This window comes from Sceloporus occidentalis, unplaced genomic scaffold, assembly GCF_023333645.1.
Source record: "Sceloporus occidentalis isolate IW3139 unplaced genomic scaffold, rSceOcc1.0.p SCAF_7, whole genome shotgun sequence".
Taxonomy (NCBI): domain Eukaryota; kingdom Metazoa; phylum Chordata; class Lepidosauria; order Squamata; family Phrynosomatidae; genus Sceloporus; species Sceloporus occidentalis.
The window spans coordinates 76,850,061-76,867,556 of NW_028316987.1; the positions used below are offsets into that span (position 1 = coordinate 76,850,061).

The 17,496-nt window shown below is 41.7% G+C and overlaps 1 protein-coding gene across 1 annotated transcript; it reads right to left on the reverse strand.

The window, feature by feature from the left end:
- Positions 1–3,494: 3,494 nt before the first annotated feature.
- LOC149309991 (patched domain-containing protein 3-like) lies at positions 3,495–13,125 on the reverse strand. Its single transcript, XM_089531433.1, has 4 exons — positions 11,635–13,125; positions 10,079–10,200; positions 8,175–8,320; positions 3,495–6,573 (listed from the first exon to the last, which is right to left on the reverse strand). Exons 1-4 carry the CDS (start codon positions 12,394–12,396, stop codon positions 4,949–4,951), a joined length of 2,655 nt encoding a protein of 884 aa, XP_089387559.1. The 5' UTR covers positions 12,397–13,125; the 3' UTR covers positions 3,495–4,948.
- Between the last annotated feature and the right edge of the window lie 4,371 nt (positions 13,126–17,496).

The following is a 17,496-nucleotide window of genomic DNA, read 5'->3' on the forward strand; positions in this document are numbered from 1 at the left end:
GTCCAAATCACTTTTGTAAAAGAAACTCCAAAAAATGAGAATGATTTTTTGTTTGAAAATAACTGGAAAGAAATCACATCTGAGCAAATGATGCAAAATCTACCAAAGGCACCTAGAGTTGTAGTGTTTGCTGACAAATCTGGAATAGCACAGCAGCTCAGGAATTACTTACACAGTGAGTCTAGATTTGTTCCTTATCATGAATGGGACAAAATGTTGACAGCCAAGAGATCAGAGATGAATGCACAGAATAAGATTAATTTAGAGCTGCAAGGATATCAAGATGTTCTGTTTATGTGGGGTATCCAAAAACTGAATGAATCTTTACCAGAGAAAGTGGTGAAATACTCAGTAAGATGTTGTGAGGCATTTCGTCAAGTTGTTATTGCATTAAGGGAGAAGAAATCCCATTGTTCCATTACAATAATCACTTACAGAACATCAGAAGGGAAAGTAGACCACATAAATCCTGGCTTTACTTTGTATGGCATGACTCGAGCATGCATGTCTGAAGTCCCTGAAATATCATTTCAGATTATTGATATCAGCTCTACAAGCACAATAGATATCTCAGCTTTAGCAGATGTTTTAGTAAAATATAAAGCACAGGATTATCCAGAGGTCTGGATTGATGAAGGAAGGATTTACACTTCTGAAATTAGACGCACACAGATTGAAGCTGCTGTCTTCAGTAGACCTTCCTATCCACTTCAGGATTCAGAACTGTGCATTCTGTACACAGCAAATCCCTATGATGTGAAGGATCTCTCAGCTAAAGTCACCAGCTCACAGATTCAACTTGATAACCACAGCGTTGAAGTTCAAATTCAGAAAATAAGCATCCACTCAGAAGACTATTTTCCTGTTAGTGTGTCAAGTTGTAAGTTTGGGAAAACCTTGTACTGGAATTCACATACAACAGATAAACACAAATTATTAGCACTAGACTTTAGTGGCACTGTAACTGCAACAGGTGTAGAAGTGAAAAAGATAAAAGTGGGAGACCATATTGTTTCATGTTATCCAGTTTCTGCAGTGTCGAGAATTAATATTCCAGAGACAATTTGTTTCAATACCCAAAAATTTCCATTCTTCAAAAACATGCCCTGCTTATCATTCTTCTGGGTTGCAAGACATGTGTTGCATCAAACGTTGCCAGTGCCAAAACATGGTGAAATACTAGGTATTATTTCCATTGAGCCAGAGTCAGTTTTGTGCAAAGTGCTTGCTTTTTCAGCCCAGGAATTAGGATGGAAAACAGTAATTACAAACCATGCGACTGGTCTCTGGCAACGTGTTAATCAGTGCAGTGCTCTCATTTTCATGCCTCCACTAAATGAAATCTTTCAAGAAGCCTTAACCTGTCTTTTCCATCTCAAAGACATTGTACTTGTTTATGGTAATGAACAGCCAGAGTGCTTAAGGAATGTGATTGGAAAAGACCATGAAAATATCCACATCCATACTGTTAATCTCACCCATATTTTTCAGAAAGCATCTCTGTTACGATCCCAGAGGGAGATGTACACCTGGCTTAAATCAATGAATATGAAACAGTTAAAACATCTGCCATTTTCCCTTTTTCAGCAAGCAGATAAGAGGTCAGAAAATACTGTATCCTACTTCAACTGCAAAAACGTCTCAGTTGCAGTACTAACAAGTGATGACGAAAACAGTAAGATCTCTGACATTCCTATGCTTGAAACAGACAGAAGATTATTTAAGCAGAATGCTGTTTATATAATTACAGGGGGACTCACTGGGCTTGGTTTAGAAACTGTAAAATTTGTCACTCAGAATGGAGGAGGTCGAATTGTGATACTTTCACGAAGAAATCCAAGTGCTGAGGTCCAAAAGGAACTAAATGATCTCCAGGATCACTGCAAATGGAGCAGAATAGTTAGCCTACAGTGCAATGTTATTTTCTTTTCTGAGGTTGAGAAGGCTATGAAGTCTATCAGTAAATTTTTCCCAAACTACCCTGTTAAGGGTATATTCCACAGTGCAATGGTTTTACATGATGGGAATCTTGAAGCACTCACCATGTCTCACTTTGAAGAAGTTTTAAATCCAAAGATAGCTGGTGCTATCAATCTTCATCGTGCCGTGCAAGGGCAGGAGCTTGACCATTTTGTATGCTACTCATCTTTTTTGTCATTTCTTGGAAATGCAACTCAGTCAAACTATGCAGCTGCCAATTCCTTCCTGGACCTCTTTTGTTGTTACAGGAGAAACAATGGCCTTTCAGGACAGTCCATTAACTGGGGTGCCTTAAATCTTGGGGTTTTGCAAGCTCAGCACCAGTGTCAAAGCAATGCATTACATACCAAAGGTTTAGAGGATGTGCAAGTGAATGATATTCATGAGTATCTCAGAAGAAGCTTAATTCTAAATAATCCTCAGCAAGCTATAGTAAAACTCAACTTTCAAACATTAGCCTGTCATGTTTTATCTCAGAATCTGTCACTGAAGAGTCGTTTTTATAATCTGATTTCTGAAGAGATGTGTAGAAATCCTGAACTAAATGGTGGAGCTGCATCCTCGAATCTATCTCTAGATGGACCTGTTGATTATATCACCTCTCTTCTGAAAACCCTGATTGACACTATTCCTGGTGATTTATCATTACATACTCCACTTTCATCACTAGGAATTGATTCTACATTAGCTTTTGTACTACAAAATCGTATCCTTGTGGAAAGGAGGGTGAAAATACCTCTTGCAAAACTACTTGATCCATGTTCTACTGTTGCAACATTAATCCTACACTTGAAAGCAAATTCTAACACAGCAGATTCTCATGTAGCTGAAGGTACTGATGTTGGAAGCTGGTTGTAGGAACATTTTTCCTGCTAATATTCCAAATGAATTTCCCCAGGATTTTGCCAATTATTTCAGTTCAGATCTCAGAAAAAGCTTGATTACCATTCTACTAGTTTTTGGATTGGAAACAAATCCCTGTAAAGGGCAGGTTCTGGTAAAATTTAGCATTCCGTTTCTACAATTGAGCTATTATATCAATACATGTTACACTATGAGACCTTTGACAAGTTCTAAAGCTTGTAAATATTACTCTTTGGGACAATAAGGCCATGAAGACTAAAGGGTTATTTGAGTTACCATCCACAGAACAATTTTTTAAACTCTGATCTGGCAAAGTAGATATTACAGTGTTGTATACTGGTAAATCAGAACAAGTTTATGTTGTTCCTTGGTTGCCATGCCTTCATATCTTCATTCCTTAATATCATCATATCATGACAGAACCATACATATGGGTTCTGACAGCACCCTTACTCTAGAGAGAGAAACTGAACAACCCCACAAGTCTCTTCATTTATTTTCAAATTTTGCAAACCACAACAACAGAAAACAGAGGAACAGAACAAACAAAAATGTATTAAAACTTCTCAAAATATTCACTCTAAATTGTATTATAAAAATGAATACTTATAGAAAAAAGCTATCCACTAAGAAAAGTTAACAACCATTAAAAAAATATAACAAAGTGCCATTGTTTCTTAAGTAGAAATTTTATATCCATAGAATTAACATTTTCCTTGACAGTTTCTCTAATCGTTTGTCAGAAACCTTACATTTGTTTCCTTGAATGATTAGGCATTTATTTTTGTACTTTTATAGTACGTATTATCATGTCTCTTATTTCAGGGGAGAAACACTGCTCAAAATCTTCAGTTTAATTTAACTCCAATGTTTGCTTCTTTTTTCAATACACACTTTAACCTTTCTTCACCTCTCAGAATAGCTATGGATCCAGAGGATGCCGTCTGAGGAAGTAGACCAAATCTATGAAAGCTCATGCTACAACTTTTTTCACACAGTTAATCTGAAAGATAATACAAAATTCCTTTGCATACTGGTATCGATCCAGACTGACTTGTATTTACCGTAGACCCACTGAAATTAATAATACTTAAGTAATGATGTTGAAAGTTTCTTTGGTTTCAATGGATCTATTTTAAGTATATGTATATTTGGCTCCAACTTTTTGTGGGTAAATGCCAATTTTATAATACACTGCATGTTCCGAGTTAGACTTGTTTTTGGCCAAAATATCAACAAAGATGACATAAGACAAGCTTGCTGTATTATATAGTTTGGGCTGTTATTATCATAACAGATAATGGAAGAAATTATTTTTTATGTTCAACTTGGGGAGGTAGGGACATCATTTTTTTTTTAAAAAAAAAGTAGCATGTCATACGTATGTGTAAAGGCTTCTTTGGTGATAAAAATGTTACATGAGAGGAGGTCTTATAACACCACTAGTTTTGGAATCAGATCTGACAGATGTGTCACTGAATAAGACCATGTACCCAACTATAGGACGGAAATAGATGTTGGACTATAGTTTATGCCTTCACATTAAATATTTAAAGTTTGTTAGTTTTCAGAAGTAATTGAGTATGTATTACTTATCTGAGAAGTAATTCTGCTGATGATGAGGTTAATCTTACAACAACAGACTGAGAAAATTGAAAACAACAACAATAACAACAAAACTTAGCTTTTCCTGAAACCCCAGAACAAGGTTTATTTGGGGACTTCTTTAGATGTAACTAGTGGTACAATGAACTGCTGAAAAGGTTTGATGTTTCCATCTAATATTCTTCCAGAGCAATCCTCATGGCATTTTGTTAACCAAAAAACAAAAACAACAAAAACAAAAACAAAAAACAAAAAAAAAACCTGTTTCAAATGGTAATTTCAAAAGCCCATAAATCTACATTAATGCTGAGTCAAAACATGTGAACAAAAAGCCATAAGAGAAATTGCTTTTTCAGGTCTCTATAATTTATACCCTAGAAAAATTAAAGCTAATTAGTCACATCATTCTTGTTAGAACTGAGCACATTGCTTGCATTATATTTTGAAAGCCTTTGTGGGACTTTTTGATTTCGTTAGTGCTTGTAGTTTTAGTTTACCTTTATATACTCACAGGAGCCAGTTTCCTAATCTTTCCATCTAAAATATAAGCATCTTCTGTAGCAGATGACTTCTCAAATGATGGATTATTGATTTGATGCTGTCTTTTTTGTGTGCTACCGCAAAAGCCAAAGAATGTCAAGAACACAGGAATAAAAATGAGACCATGAGCAGCCCCAAATATGATTACTAGAAACATGATCTTAAAAAAGGTTCTGAAAATATATGTGGTTGCCATGGACAGCACAACCACTCCCAACACAGTGGACACAGCTCCCTGCAGAACAGCGTAACCAAGATGGTACAGAGCATCCACTGCCTTCTCATTTCCTTTGGGTTCCTCACTGGAAACAAAGGCATAAGAAATATGAGCAGAAAAGTCTACCGAAAACCCAATGCAAATAACAAGGTTGATCATAGATACAGAGTCAAGACTGACATTCCAATAGGTCATGAAACCAGTTACGCCAACAATAACAGAGGCCACAGCAAATGTTACCCACAAGGAGCAGAGAGGATTGGGAATGAGTAATAAGGAAATAAGCAACATGGCTCCAGTAGCAATCAGAACATTTTGAACAGTGTTCTGAGTAATCACAAGGTACTGATCAAAGTAAATAAAAGCTGGATGATAAACTATCAGTGGTATCTTGCAGTCTTCAACAAGGCCTCTGAGTTCATTTAAGAGATTTTTTTCATCTACTGCACTAGTAACATTCACTGTCTGTATGAAGAACCGTGAGGCCAATATTTCTGTATTACTATAATTAACATCCCATTTAGAAGCTGGATTTACCCTAAACAGAACAGATAAATTGCCAATGAAAAAGCTCCGGTCATTTATATTTATGGGCATTTGTTCATATATTCTCAGCCATGACTTTGATAATTTCCTGTCTACATAAGATGAATTTTCTAGTGCAACCATGCAGTTCTCAATATCTGCACGAACAGATGGATCCCAGTATGCTACGCTTTCAGTAACAACAGCCATAACCCTTGGACCATACTCAGAAAAGTATTCCTCTTCCCAGTCATAATACTGAATGACATAAGAATGGTCACTAGCAAGGTTTCGAAGATCTATTCCTTCTTTAATCTGTGTACACCCATAAATGCTACTTATGAGATAAATGACATACAGGATCACCACCACTGCCTTGGTCCAGGATTGTACAAGGAAAGGACCATAATACTTTCTAAAAAATTCATTCATGGGATGTTCAGTCTCAGCTCCAGTTAATTCATCAAAAGATCCTCCTACACAGCATATGTTATACAGATGGCCCTGAGAATCCAGAGGCTCTTGCTTCACTTTCTGGAGGGTGAGCCAATGTCTGTTGCTTTCTTCTCTTCTACCATTTAGAGCAAGGACAGCCCCAAGAAATGTAAGGTTATATAAATAGCAGAATACAAAAGCCGTTCCTGTATAGATGCAAAACGACTGAACGGATGGGAAGGAAGTTGCAATTCCAATGTAGAAAGCTAAAACATCAGTAAGTGTTGTGATGGTAATGGAGACCGCTGCATCTGCATAAGTATCAGCCATCCGATTTTTGACACTGTCCTTGACTTTGGTATGTTGCCAGCAGGACACCATGATGAACATGTCATCAATACCAACTCCTAAAGAGAGCAGATAAGATTATACATCCATTTCCACATGCTGTATGAAGCAGGCAAGAGAAAAATTGTTGGTGTGCCTTCCAGTTTTTCCCCAACTTATGACAACCCCAAGGTAAACCTATCACAGGGTTTTCTTGGCATACTTTGTTCAGAAGGGATTTCTCATCCCTCTGAAGCTGAGTGAGTGTGGCTTGCCCAAGGTTTATGTGACTAAATGGGGATATCAATCTTGATCTGCCTAGTCCAACATTCAATCCACTACACCATGCTGGTTCTCAAGAGAAACATGTTTTGTACTTTATGGGTATAAAAAATTACATTTGGCACATAGAGTAAACCTTGGATTCAGACACAATGCCAAACTAACAGCAAGCTGTTGGGAGACTGGAGGGGGCTGGTACTTTTTTAGATTCTTGTGGGATGGACTATGGCAAGAGCTTAGTTCATTGGGGAAAGCATAAAAGAAACAGCAGCTTCCCATTGCAGTAGGAAAGCACCAAAGTGCCACTGCCACAGCAGAAAGAATGGAGAGAGTTGGTGCTTCTTTTAGGCTCTCCTGAGATGAAATAGGTTTTTACCATCCATCCTGAGGGAACGTAAGAAGAGCACCAACCCCTTTTGCTCTCCTTGCTGCCATAGCTGCGGTGGCTCTTTGGCAGCATTTTCTGTTGTGTTTGTTTTGCAGAGGAAAAAGTTGATGTGGTGAAACTGAGAAAGCAGGGGAAGGGAGAGGGGGAAGGAGAAGGGAGTCATGCTCAGGTGAGCGAGCTTGGCTGATTTCGCTGGGATGAACAAGATGCTCCCTTTCCGTTCCCTTTCTGTCTTCCTTCTCAGTTTGAGCTCTTCAGCTCAAAGAGCAAGGGTTAGGTTTCTGCCACATTTACTCTTTCCTCTGCAAAAACCAAAACCAAAATAAAACAGAGCAAATAAATAGACTCTTCATCCCCCTCCCCTTTCCCCAAGACATCCTCTTGTTCATGCTAGTGAAATCAACCAGGCTTGCTCATTACAGCTGCCACCAGTTTCCCGCCCAAGCATTCAAAAAGGCTAAAATGCTGAGTGAGCTTGGTTGATTTCAACTGCATAAATGAAACGATGTCTTGGGGAAAGGAGAAAGGGACAAAGGGCTTGTTTTTCTGCTCTGTTTTTGTTTTGTTTTGTTTTGCAGAGAGAAGAGTTAACGGGCAGAAATCTAACACTTGCTCTTTGTGCTTGAAGAGCCCAAGTTGAGAGTGAAAGGGAAAGGAATGGGAGGCAGGAATGTCCCGGCACCATGGCTGGCAGTTTGAGGCACTCCTGCCAAAAGGATGCAATTAAAGAAATAGGACTCCAGGCAGGCTTCCCTTGCAGAGGTTGTCCAATGTGCAGAAGGGACCAGAGAAAGATAAAAGAAACAAATCAAAAGGGAGATCAGGTAAACTGAAGAGTACTCTTTTGAGTAGTGACATTAAGAAAGGAAAATCCTTGAGAAAGAAGCATAGTAAAAAATAATAATCTAATATTCTTATTGGAATTATTGAAGTGGACACTTTCCCTGACATTTAGACATATCCATCCAAAGGTTAAAGGATGCATAGAAAAGTGTGTAGCTGCTCACTTACCAAGTATAAGAAATGGTGCATTTGCAGCTGTGACAACAAATGGTACCCCACAAAACAGTAGTAATCCAAAACTGCTGAGCACAGATAAGCCTGCTGACAGCACTCCAAAGGCTGCCACCCACACTTTTGTTCGTACGCAGTCTAGCCTATAAAATACATCAAGAAGATAAGTGAAATGACAGTTTCATGATACAGCTATATCTCTACAATAAGCACTCCCAGCGCTGTCACCCACACTTTTGTTCTTATGCAGTCTAGCCTGTAAAACAGATTAAGAAGATAAGTGAAATGACAGTTTCATGATACATCTGTATCCTCCCCCTTTGAACAAATCTAGAGCATTGAATGCAGTAGCCAAATATGCAACATTTTCCATGACCAAAAGAAATCAAAACACATTTATGTTTACAAATGGAAGCTGACATTTTCAGATACTGATCAAGCCTCCCTAACTGTTGAATTTCCCTTTGAAGCCAGTAGCCTCATCATTAGATGAAATGAGAGGGTCATGGGGCAGGTAGTTATAAGATGCAGTAACAAGTTGTTGCAGGAGAGGGCTGTGTGCCATATAGCTTGTCTTTTGTCCCCCTAAGACATCTTGTTTCATACAAATGTGATAAAATGGTCTCCCACTGTAAATACAGAGAAAAGATAGAAATCATTGCCATGCTCTGAAGCACAGCTACCTACGATAACATTTCACCTAATGCAAAGAAGAAGATGGCATCTTCTCTCACTACATAATCTACTTGGCTTTTGTACATGCAGTGAGAGAAGATGCTATCTTCTTCTTTGCATTAGGCAAAATGTTCTAATAGGCAGCTGTGCTTCAGAGCATGCCAATGATTCTGTGTCACTGCTTGGTAGATGTGGCTGGAAAGAGTCATCGTCATTCTCAGCAGTATTTTCCTGCAGCTGTCTCTCTCTGTCTCTTTCTTTTCACTTTGTTACTTCCCTCAACGAAATGATCCCTGACTATAGAGTTGGCTAACATATCCTGGAACATAGAGGCCTAACATTTCCTGTGAGAGGACAACCTTCAACATACCATACTTTACAACAAGCTCTAGAAAGCGCAAGTAGTTTTTCATCTATTTCTGGTGTAACAGTTAACTGGATTCTGGTACCCACAAGGGTTCCTGGAACCAACCCCCAATGGTTACAAAGCACCCACTGTATTCATACAGATACATACTATTATGTGCATAGTACACTTTCTGGGTTTAGATAGTATGGTGTGTATCATGCCTGCTGGAATTTAGAGTGACTTTTTGTTGTTGTTATGCACTGACGAGTTCTAGTTTGGGTACTGTACCTTCTGATGAAAGGGAAATACAGCCCAAACAGGTTTAAAAGACCTGAATGTCTGCAGGATCAGGACTGATGTTCATCCAAGTGTAAAATTACCAAACTCATTAATGAATTATGCCTAAAATGTTTGAAATGTTTGTATAGTAGCCAACTTATTATGGAATTACTGCTATTTGGCACATTCAATATTTGTGAAGTCGAAGGCTTTCATGGCCAGCATCCATAATACTTTGTGGGTTTTTCGGGCTATGTGGTCATGTTCTAGAAGAGTTTCTTCCTGATGTTTCGCCAGCATCTGTGGCTGGCATCTTCAGAGAATGCTTGCCTGGAAATATATATATCCAAGTCCTTTCCAGGCAAGCATTCTCTGAAGATGCCAGCCACAGATGCTGGCAAAACGTCAGGAAGAAACTCTTCTAGAACATGGCCACATAGCCTGAAAAACCCACAAAAAACAATCAATATTTGTTTGATTCAACTACAATACCTCCTGCTTATTGACTGTGAGCTGTACAGAGAAATACAGCTATAAATGGAAGGGGGAACACAAACACAATGTAAGAATTCCAACCAAACCCTTGTCCAATAATTACCTTGAGCATGATATAATTGAAAAGGAGATGGTTAAGGTATATGCGATGGAAAAGAAAGGGATCACTCCTTTGGCATTTTTTTCAAACTCTTCCTGTCTGGACAGTGAAGTAAAGTATGCCACCTGCCGGATGAGAAAAAAAAAGAAAAGAAAAAAAGAGAGCATCATTTGTTAAATATTTTGCTTAATATTAATTAAAATTGCAATCTTATATCCTTTTACCTGGGTGTAAGCCTAATGGCTTCAATAGTTTTACTTCTGAATTGGCAGACACTATAAATAAATACTTTCAAATACATAAAGACAGTATGCTGTTAAGAGATGCAAGAAAGACCTGCAACACTAGGAGGGTATGGGCCATACTGGGTGACACCCTGTGTGTGTGTGTGTTTTGGGGGGTAAAACCACTGCTTTCCAAATGTCTGCCTTTTGGCACAAATAGGCTGTAGCATTCACCCATATCCCTTTAAAACTCTGGAACTCAGTAGAAGAGAAGAAATGAGTGGGGCGAGGCTCAGTGGGTAGAGAAGGAGAGGTCTCAGAGTTTTTCTGCATGTAGTTTGCCCAATAAAGATATTGCTGTTTGGTGGATTTTGGGTGTTAGTATACCGTATACAGTCAGCCCTCATTATCCATGGATTTTTCATCCATGGATTCAAGCATCCACGGCTTGAAAATATATATATTTTTTAAAGTATCAATTCTAAATAGCAAACCTTGATTTTCCATTTTATATAATGGACACCATTTTGCTATGCTATTGTATTTAATGAGACTTGAGCATCCATGGATTTTGTTATTCATGTAGGGTTCTGGAACCAAACCCCCAGTGGATACCAAGGGCTCACTGTATACTTGACTATCAATCAACTTCATGTATAAATTGAGGGAAGGTTTTGGGGCCAAAATTATAAATTTGATATGCCCTATAGATATGTTGAAGGTAAAAATTAGGGACAAGTAACAAAAGACCTAAAGGATGAAGGCAGGAAAAACAATGCCCAAGAACTTACAAAATTCCAGCAAGCATAACTGTCCGTTCTCACCCTAAAGGCTGGATAGATGAGGGACTAGAGGGGGTCAGAGCTTCCAGGGCAGTTTATATTCTTGCCTTTCACAACTGGATGCTTCTTTTTGAAATAAGGGTTTAAGTACCGTACATTGACCCATGGATAAGTCAACCTAGGTTATTTGGGTAGAAGTTTCGATTAAAATTTCTAGACTTATACATGGATATGTGCAGTAGTTCTACAGTGCAGATGCACCCAACGGACAGATTACACTCTTGCTTTTAACTTGGGCATGGTTCCTTTTTAAATATAAAAGTTAAAGTAGAGTACTTACATTGACCCCTGGATAAGTCGACCTAGGTTATTTGGGTCGATTGTTTCAATTAAAATTTCTAGTCTTATACATGAGATGCACCCAATGGACCCATGGATAAGTCGACCTGGGCTATTTGGGTCGATTAAAATTTCTAGACTTATACATGGGTATGTGCAGTAGTTGTACAGTGCAGAGGCACCCAATGGCATCCTGAAGCCAGGTGCCACTTACCTTAAGGGAGGTGAAGTTCAGACTCTCCATCAGGCCTGGGATGTGCTCCAGAAAGCTCTCCAGCCAGAGCCTGCTGGCCTCTCTTCCAGACGGCGTGTCCTCCTGCAAGTAATAGATAAGTCGCAGGGCTCGGGCAGCCTGGACGGGGCGGGACGGCTCAACTCCAGGTCCCAAGGTGACCCCTCCAAGGAAGAAGCCCAGGGGGACCCGGCCCTGGAAGAGCGGGAAGGTGAGGTGAGGCAGCAAGGCCTGGATCCTCTCGGGCTTGCCTTGGACGGCACTGAGGAGTGGGTTAGGGCTGTTGCAGTTGCCGTCGGGACTTCCGTGGGCACAAAGGTCAGCGAAGGAGAGCCCGCTGGCATTGAGTTCTCTCACTGCCACATCCAGTGCCAGCAGCTCGGCGAAAGCCCCCGGCGTGAGGAGGGAGTCGTCGGTGTTGCCCTCGGCAGGCAGGGCCAAGAAAGAAGCGAAGGCCCCCTCTGTGCTCAGCCTCTCAGCGGAGAAATACCGAGCATCGTCTGTTGGGAAGTGCGCCTGGACCAAATGCCGCTCACTCTTGGCCGGGCCCCCCGAGGGTGTGAACTGGGCCTCGATGTCGTTGTCCTCACAGCTCCGGAGGTACAGGAAGCCCGGGGCCAAAGCGGCCGACAGCAGCAAGGGGAGGAGGAGGAAAGGCCAGGGGTGGGCGCCCACAGAGGCCCCCAGGGACCGGAGCACGCGGGAGAGGGGCCTCTCCACGCAGTCCGTGTGGCAGCCAGGCATTTTGGTTGCTCTTGGTTCTCCTTTGGGTGCTGTTTTGCTTTCAAGTCCTTCCTTGCGTATGGCCACCTGAATGTGGATTCCCTTGGCAGGTTTCTTCAGTGTGGCTTTGCCTTGGCCCTCCTTTGCGGCTGAGAGAGGGGGACTTCTCCAAGGTCTTGGGAAGGGTCCTCAGCAGGAGTTTGCCTTGTTTCTCATCTGAGGCTGAGAGAGTGGGACTAGTCCATGGACTTGGCAAGTTTCTTCAGTGGGGTGTATTTGTCACAGCCTTCCTCTGAGGCTGAGAGAGTGTGACTTGTCCAAGGTCTTGGCTGCTTTCTTCAGGGGAGGTTAGCCTTGGCCCTCCTCCAAGGCTGAGAGGATGAATTGCCCAAGGTCTTGGTAAGGGTCCTCGGGGAGGCGGCAATTTGCTTTGGTTTCCTTTGAGGCTGAGAGGATGTGACTTGCCAGAGGTCTTGGCAAATGTCTTCAGTGAAGGGGGGGTGTTTGCCTTGGCCCTCCTTTGAGGCTGGAGAGAGAGAGAGGGAGAGGTTTGGCAGGTTTCTTCAGCAGGGCTTTGCCATCCTCTAAAAGGCTGAAGAGAATGTGGCTTGCCCAAGGTCTTGGCAAGGGTCTTCAGCCCTGGCCCTCCTCTGAGGCCGAGAGAGCGCGGCTGGTCCAGGGGTGAGCAGGACTCGAACCCAGCACCCAAACCGCGCTCTCTTCCTTCCTTTCCTCCCGGGCTTTTGCTTGGCTGCTGGAAAAGTGGTCCTTTGGAGACAAACGGAGAAAGCTGCTGAAGCCGCCTTCCGATCTGGCCTCAAAGGATGCAATGGGAAATTCCCCCTGGCTGCCCTTGGCGACTAGAGCAGCTGAGGAGGGCGCGGTCCTGGGTTCCGAGAAGAGGAAGAGAAGAGAAAGCCAAAAGGAAGAAGGATGGAGAAAAGCTTCAGTCTCAGGGCTTGCTTTCATTTTCAGGCTGAGCCTCCGGAAGAGAGCAGCCCAGAAGACAGAGGGCCTTTGCCGGCGGAGGGGAATTCCCAGACAGAGGGATTCTTCTGCTGAACTGATTTTGCTATTGTTTCCCCCCTTCCTTGAAGGGAAGGAAAGTCCAGGAAAATCCACATGAGATCACCCAGATCAGCCATCCTCGACTTGACCACCCTCCCCCACCATTCTTTCATGGGCTGCACCCGCACTGCAGAATTAATCCGGGTTGAGCCCCACTTTCCCTGCCCTGGCTCCACGCTAGGGAGCTCTGAGCACCATCCTTTTGTGAGACATTTTAGCCTTCTCTGGTGCCACAACGAACTACAGTTCCCAGGATTCCCGAGCACCGAGCCAGGGCAGTTCAAGCAGTCCCAAACTGGGTTATTTCTGCAGTGCGTTTTGGAGCCCTGATGACAAGGGCCTTTCAGGGCAAGGCAGTGAAAAAGAGCTGCTACCTAAAAGGCTGCTAAGGATCAGCTGGGAGGGTCAAAAGAGAGGGTTCTGCAAAGGTTTCCTTAGAATAAGATTGCACAAGAATCGCAAGATGCAGCAGCTGCAAAGGGTTTTGAGATGAGAGTTCAGTTTCAAAGGGTTGCCTGAGTTTGGAAATCTTGAGTGTTATACACTTTCAGTATCTGATCAGTGCCACAGCGATGGGCGTTTTATCAAAACTGCTTGTACAAGACGATGCCTGTGTGAAACTTCACAAACCACAAGACTATAAAGAGATTTCCTGCCCATGTGATGCACTGGCAGCTGTACCTAAGCGGTGATACTATTTGCTAAGGACTTTTCTTTTTGGTTGTGGGGAGGTTATCACACTGGGGCGAATTTTGGCAAGAAAGAAAGATTAAAGCATCCCACAAATAAAGTGAAAATGGGGAGTAATTGCACGAATGATTGTCCCACGCACAAATAAGGCGATATCGGAAATGCATTGATGCTGAAATCCCAAAAGTAAAAAAGATGCACTTTAATGCCTCTTTGTGACCATTTTAATGGCGGGTTTTGTGTGACATCATGGGAAATCATTTCGCGTAACAACTCCCAGTCTCCTTCATATGATAAACTCCAATGAGAAGGGAAATGAAGACACGTTAATAATTTTATTTTCCACAGTGTTCAACGTGTTTAAAATTGACCATTAATTTGGAATTTGCTTGGAGCTGGTGTTAAGGAAAATGCAACATGGGACATACAGTAGAAGAAATAAAACATGTATGTGAGAGTCACAGTGACTAAGCAAAAGCAATTAAGAAGCCACACAGGTGTAAAAGCTAATGTAATTTAGCAGTCCTGAATGCCAAGGACAGAAATGTAGAATGTACAATTGGAAACACCTGAGAATCATTAAGTGTACAAGGTGAGATGATGAAATCATTAATTATGGGTTGAACTATGAGAGCCAATCAAAATGGATGTACACGCCCACTGGGTGGAAACTGACTAAGTGGGTGGTGTTTAACAATGGCTATAATAATTGCTATGATTGCCAATGTATTTTGTGGGTAGTTGTGTGAGTAGTTTGGAGATTGTAGAGATTGTGATTTGTAGGGCATATAGTTTTTGTATATAGTAGAATAAAGTAGATCTTTTATAATATAAGACTACTGAGTTGTCTGGTGTCTTGAGTGAAGATACAAGAGTCAGCAGAATCCTGGTGAAGTTTGGAGACATCTGAGGAAGAAGAGTGAGAAGGCTTGGAGAGTTTGTCAGGGTCTTCAGCCTATTCTCTGAAACTCTGCTGCTTTGGAGAAAAGCATTAACCACTGACCAAAACTGGTCAGCTCTGCTGCATAACAAGGTGGTGAGTTAGAGCCAGAGGTGAAGAGCTACAACTCCCATCATCCCTGACAGCTGGGTCTGCTGTTTTGAGAGTACCTTTAATCAATTGTATCTGAAAACTGGTGCCTTTGGGTGAAGCAGTTAAAAAGAACTACTCTTTGCGGGTGCTGCTACACTGTAGGAAAAAAATGCAGTTTGACACCACTTTAACTGCTGTAGCTCCCTCCTGCAGAATCCTAGGATTTGTAGTTTTGTGAGGCACCAGCACTCTATTGGCAGAGAAGACTAAAGAGCTTGTAAAACCTCAAATCCCAGGATTCCATTGAGTGGAGCTACAGCACTTAAAGTGGCATCAAACTGCATTACGTCGACAGTGTAGATGCACCCTGAAAAGCTGCTAAATGTCAGCTAGTATAGGAGGCAGTCAAGAGAGTTATTTCTTTAAAGATTTCACTATAATACAGCTTCATAGGAACTGCAAGATGCAACAGATGCAGAGGGATTTGAGGTGAGAGTCTAGTTTCACAGTATTTCCTGACTTTGGAAATCATGAGTATTATATGATTGCAGTTTCTGTTCAGTGCCACAATGACTGTTTTTTGTTTTTTAAATTCATACACTCATAGGGCCTGAACACACAGGCCAAAATAAAGATGCTTCAGGTCACTTTGGAGGAATGCTGTTTAAATGCTGCATACGTCCTAAGAGTCCAGAAGCCATGCTAAAACCATTCTCCAGTCCTAAGTACTTTGGTGCAGCTTTGGTGCAGTTTCTGGCCTCTTAAGATGCGTGTGTCATTTAAACAGCATACCTCCAAAGTGACCCAAAGCAGCTTTATTTTGGCCTGTCTGTTCAGGCCTATATAGTTGGAATAGACCACAAAGGTCATCCAGTCTAACCCCCCTGCCATGCAGGAATACACAATCAAAGCACTCCCAAGAGATGGCCATGCGGCCTGTTTAAAAACCTCCAAAGGAGGAGACTCCACCACACTCTGAGGCACCTTGTTCCACTATCGAACAGCTCTGGGCATCAGGAGGTTCTTCCTAATGTTCAGCTGTAATCTTTCCACCTGTAGTTTGAATCCTTTGCCCTGTATCCTTGTCCTGGAGCAGCAGCAAACTGTAGGGTAATTTAAGTTTCCTAAAGCTTCAGCCCTTGCTAAGGAAACAAAAATATTTAAATATCAAAAATGTCAAAGCCAAGCCTGTTAGGGTCTAGCTTTAAATCAGCAAAGTGACAGAAGTGTACCTTTGTCTAACTTTGCTTCCCTAAGAACTGAGGCTGACTCCAAAAACAACACAAGTAAGTTGTAGTTCAAACAAAAGTTAACTAATGGCTTAAATCTACATATCCATAAAAGGCTATATCCTACTTTAGCTAGTGAATAGTTCAGGTAAAAAGAAATCTTTCTCACCATCTTCTGAAAGGTTGAGAGAGGAGGAAAATGGAAAACATGCAGTTCAGTTGAAAATCTTTGAGAATCTGTTAGTCCAAAGGGGGAGTGACCTAAATCACAAGGTTGGTTTGAATGAGGGAGAGAAGTTTGCATGCAGGAAATCCCTATTTATCTAAGGGGGGGGGGAAGAAAATACAGAAATCTTGCAACACAAACAAGCTTGTTCTATATGACATCCCTTTCAATATTTAAACATGGCTATGCTGCCTTTTAACCTTCTCTTCCTCAGGCTAATGATACCAAGCACCCTAAATTGCTCCTCATGATTTCCAGTCCTTTTACCATTTTGGTTTCCCTCTTCTCTGAACACGTTCCAGCTTGTCATCATACTTTTAGACCCGGAACTGTATTCCAGGTGAGATCTGACCAAAGCAAAATGGTTCCCTTTCCCTCAATCTGGACACCAACCTCCTTTTGATGCAGCCTAGTATCATACAGTCGGCCCTCAATATCCACAGGGGATCCATTCCTGAAAACCTCCCCACAGATACCAAAATCTGTGGATGCCCCAATGATGATGCATGTATGTGCCCAATGGAACTTCAGTGGCACAATGGCCATGTGGCTGCAGCACCATTAGGGACAGCTCCCATTGTTTCCAGTGATGGCACATGCACATGGCAGCTCCACCATTGTCCCCCATGGCAGTGTGGCTGTGTGTACACACCACCATGGAACAATTGGGGCTGATCCTAATGGCACTGCGGCCATGTGCCACCATTGTGGCTGCCTGAATCCACGGATGGCAAGTCCATGGATACCGAAGGCCAGCTGTACTGGCTTTTTTAGCTGCTGCATCACACTGCTGGCTCAAGTTCAGCTTAAGTCTAAAACACACTGCAGAAATGTACTGTTAAGAGTTCAGGTTAATCTTATTTATTTCCCATGCT